General features: G+C 47.8%; 1 protein-coding gene across 2 annotated transcripts in view; it reads right to left on the bottom strand.

Moving 5' to 3' along the window:
- Positions 1 to 2,466, bottom strand: part of Nicn1 (nicolin 1, tubulin polyglutamylase complex subunit) — a 4,904-nt gene extending 2,438 nt beyond the window's left edge. The window contains exons 1-3 of one of the 2 annotated variants that reach the window (XM_015487202.1): positions 2,234 to 2,461; positions 818 to 994; positions 461 to 574 (exon numbers count right to left, since the gene is read on the bottom strand). In XM_015487202.1, the coding sequence (XP_015342688.1) occupies positions 461 to 574; positions 818 to 994; positions 2,234 to 2,365 (423 nt within the window). In that variant the 5' untranslated portion in view covers positions 2,366 to 2,461. Of the gene's footprint in view, positions 1 to 460; positions 575 to 817; positions 995 to 2,233 lie in introns of both variants that reach the window. The other variant, XM_048794064.1, reaches the window with a different exon arrangement.
- Positions 2,467 to 2,703: the final 237 nt, after the last annotated feature.

The following is a 2,703-nucleotide window of genomic DNA, read 5'->3' as shown; positions in this document are numbered from 1 at the left end:
AATACACAATATTGCTCCAAAAAAAAAAAAAAAAAGAAAAAGAAAAAGGGCTGGGGATGTAGCTCAGTGGTAAAGTGCCCCAAGGGTTCAATCTCCAATTGTAGGGAGGGGATGGAGAAAGTGTGTCCTGATGATTCCAACTCTGAAAATGGTGGGTAGTTCAGTGGAAAAGTGTCTGCCTTGCATTCGCAAAGCCCTGGGTTCAACTCCCAGTTCCAAAAAAAAAAAAAAAAAAAAAAAAAAAAAGAACCCCATCAAATGGCCAAGGAATATGGACACAGAGCCCCCACCTTTCCTCACAAACTTCTAGCATTCACATGCAACTAACTTCCATGAAAGACTCCGGAGTCTCACTATCCTCACTCTTTACCCACCCGATCCCACTGCCCCAACTCTTCCAGCCCTACCTGGAAGCCTCTTGGGAAAATGGCTAACCAACAGCTTTGAGCTAGTCACTTACCTTTGGTCCCTGCTGGTAGATCTGCAGCTCCTCCACTGTGAAAGACAGCCACAGTGGTGATGGCTGCCGTAGAATCAGACGCAGCTCCAGTACTCTGGTCATGTCACACAGCATCTGACATATACACAAACAAGAACCCAGAGAAGACCCAATTCACTTACCAGGAACCTCCCAAACAGCAGTGAGCAAGTGCAAAGGAAAAACGGTAGTTGTTCCAAGGAACATACCTGGAAGCCACAGCCCAAACAAGTCCCCCCCACCCCCCCACCCCCGTCTTCCCTCCTGGTGTACTGATCTAACCCCCACATCTCTAAGTCCTCATATTGGCTTCCCTGGCCATGCTGAGGTCAAGCTGACCTGGTGCTTGAACAGCGATATATACTCCTGGGCTCCCTCCTCACTGTGTGGATCAGGCATCAGACAGTAGTCCCGCAGGCAAGTCACCCACTTCGCTGGTGAGTGTGTTGAAGTATGCTGACGGACACGAATGCTTAAAAAGGCTGTGTAGTAATTCTTAAATGTGATCTCCTGCAACTAGAGCACACACAACTCACCATGACAAATCAGGCCCAGAATCTGAAAGGATCAAAGACACTATCTTCTTTCTTTTGAAATGCACTCTTTTGCTAAATGTGTGTGTATGTGTGTGGGTGTGTAGGTATGTATGTGTGTGTAGTGCTGGGGATTGAACCCAGGGCCTTGAGCTTGCTAGGCAAGTGCTCTACCACTGAGGGGCATCCTCAGCCCTGCTAAACAATTTTGTTGTTGGTTTTGCTTTAGTTTTTGTTTCTTTCAGTGCTGAAATTGAACCCAGGGACTCATGTATACTAGGTAAGCACTTTACCACAGAGCCACATCTCCAACTCATCTGCTAAACAATCCAACAAGCACCGCTGGGATCCAAACACAATTTTGCTTTTCTAGAAGAACCCACAGTCTAAATGAGTAAGTGCATGCAAACAAACCATGAGTGCAGATCTTGCCATATGTTTAACATGTGTCTGGATACACATCAGAGTCATCCAAAGAAATTTTTTAAAATACAGGTGTCCAGGGTCCACCTCAAACCTACTCAGAATTTCCACCGTCAGGTCCTCTCAATAGTTTACCAGGTGACAATAAGGAAAAACTTGGGAGATAACCACACACTGTAACCCAAAGTGCATGGGGCCCAGAGAGCTGGTGAGGACAAGACAAAGAATGGCTTTGAATGCCAGTCCTTTAGAAATAGGATTTATCCTCTGTGCTGAGCTCGCTCAGTGTTCAGTCACTCTGCCAGCTGATATAGAAATGCAATTGGAGAGTAAAACCTGGAATCATTGGGAGGCTCTAATGAGAAATGAGTTACACCTGACCTCTGACAGGGACTGCAAGAATGGGGAGGCAGGTAGGTTTCACGGTAAATCATTGTTAACTATCCCCAGCTGTGACCAAGGACTGACCTGATCTTTTACCTCTAAGTGTGTGTGTGTGTGTGTGTGTGTGTGTGTGTGTGTAGTATTTCCAGTATCATATACCCTACTCTCTGGCACCCTGCTGCCAGTGCTCTTCTGGATGCGGGGAAGAGATGTGGAAGAGAACAGGGCAGAAAGTTCTAATAAACACTATATATTCTATTGAAGAAATAAATAAATGAGTGATTTATTAATTCGTAAGGTCAAAGGGCAGTACAAGAATACAGAGGCTTTCAGTAACCGATTTCTTCTGGGAAACGCCCAAGTTTCCAAGTTGCCCCGCCCAGGCGCCCGGGTCTTGCGCAAGGGGCGTGCTCACCTCGAAAGGCGCAACGCTGGGGAAGGTGACATCGATAACCAGCACGCCAGGCCGGCCTTGGGAAGTCCGTACGTCGCCCACCTGCAGGGCTACAGTGCTTTTCACATGACAGGGCACCGACACGCGGGACATGATGCCAGCAGCCGCGACCAGATTCAGTCGTCGCTCGGAGCCTCCAACCTTCCTGGCTTCCGAGCAAAGAACCAAGAACTACAACTCCCGGGAAGCCTCGCACTTGGCCAGGCTAGCCAATCACCGGCGTTCAAGGCAGGCCAGGAGTCGGAAGTGCCGGCGGAAGTTTTCCTTTAGCCAATCACGATGGGAACCTTAAAGTCCACTATCCGCTGCGATCTGCAACGGTCGACTTTTTCAGAATCCAAACCTTTATGTCCACTTGTAGCACTTCCAGTCTCTCTGAATCTCTGCTATTTGATTCGGTAGGGCGGTAGCCACTTAACTGTGTATATAGC

This window comes from Marmota marmota, unplaced genomic scaffold, assembly GCF_001458135.2.
Source record: "Marmota marmota marmota unplaced genomic scaffold, marMar, whole genome shotgun sequence".
NCBI classification, from domain to species: Eukaryota; Metazoa; Chordata; class Mammalia; order Rodentia; family Sciuridae; genus Marmota; species Marmota marmota.
The sequence above is the reverse complement of the archived record's forward strand: the minus strand, read 5'-3'. Positions and strand labels throughout refer to the sequence as shown.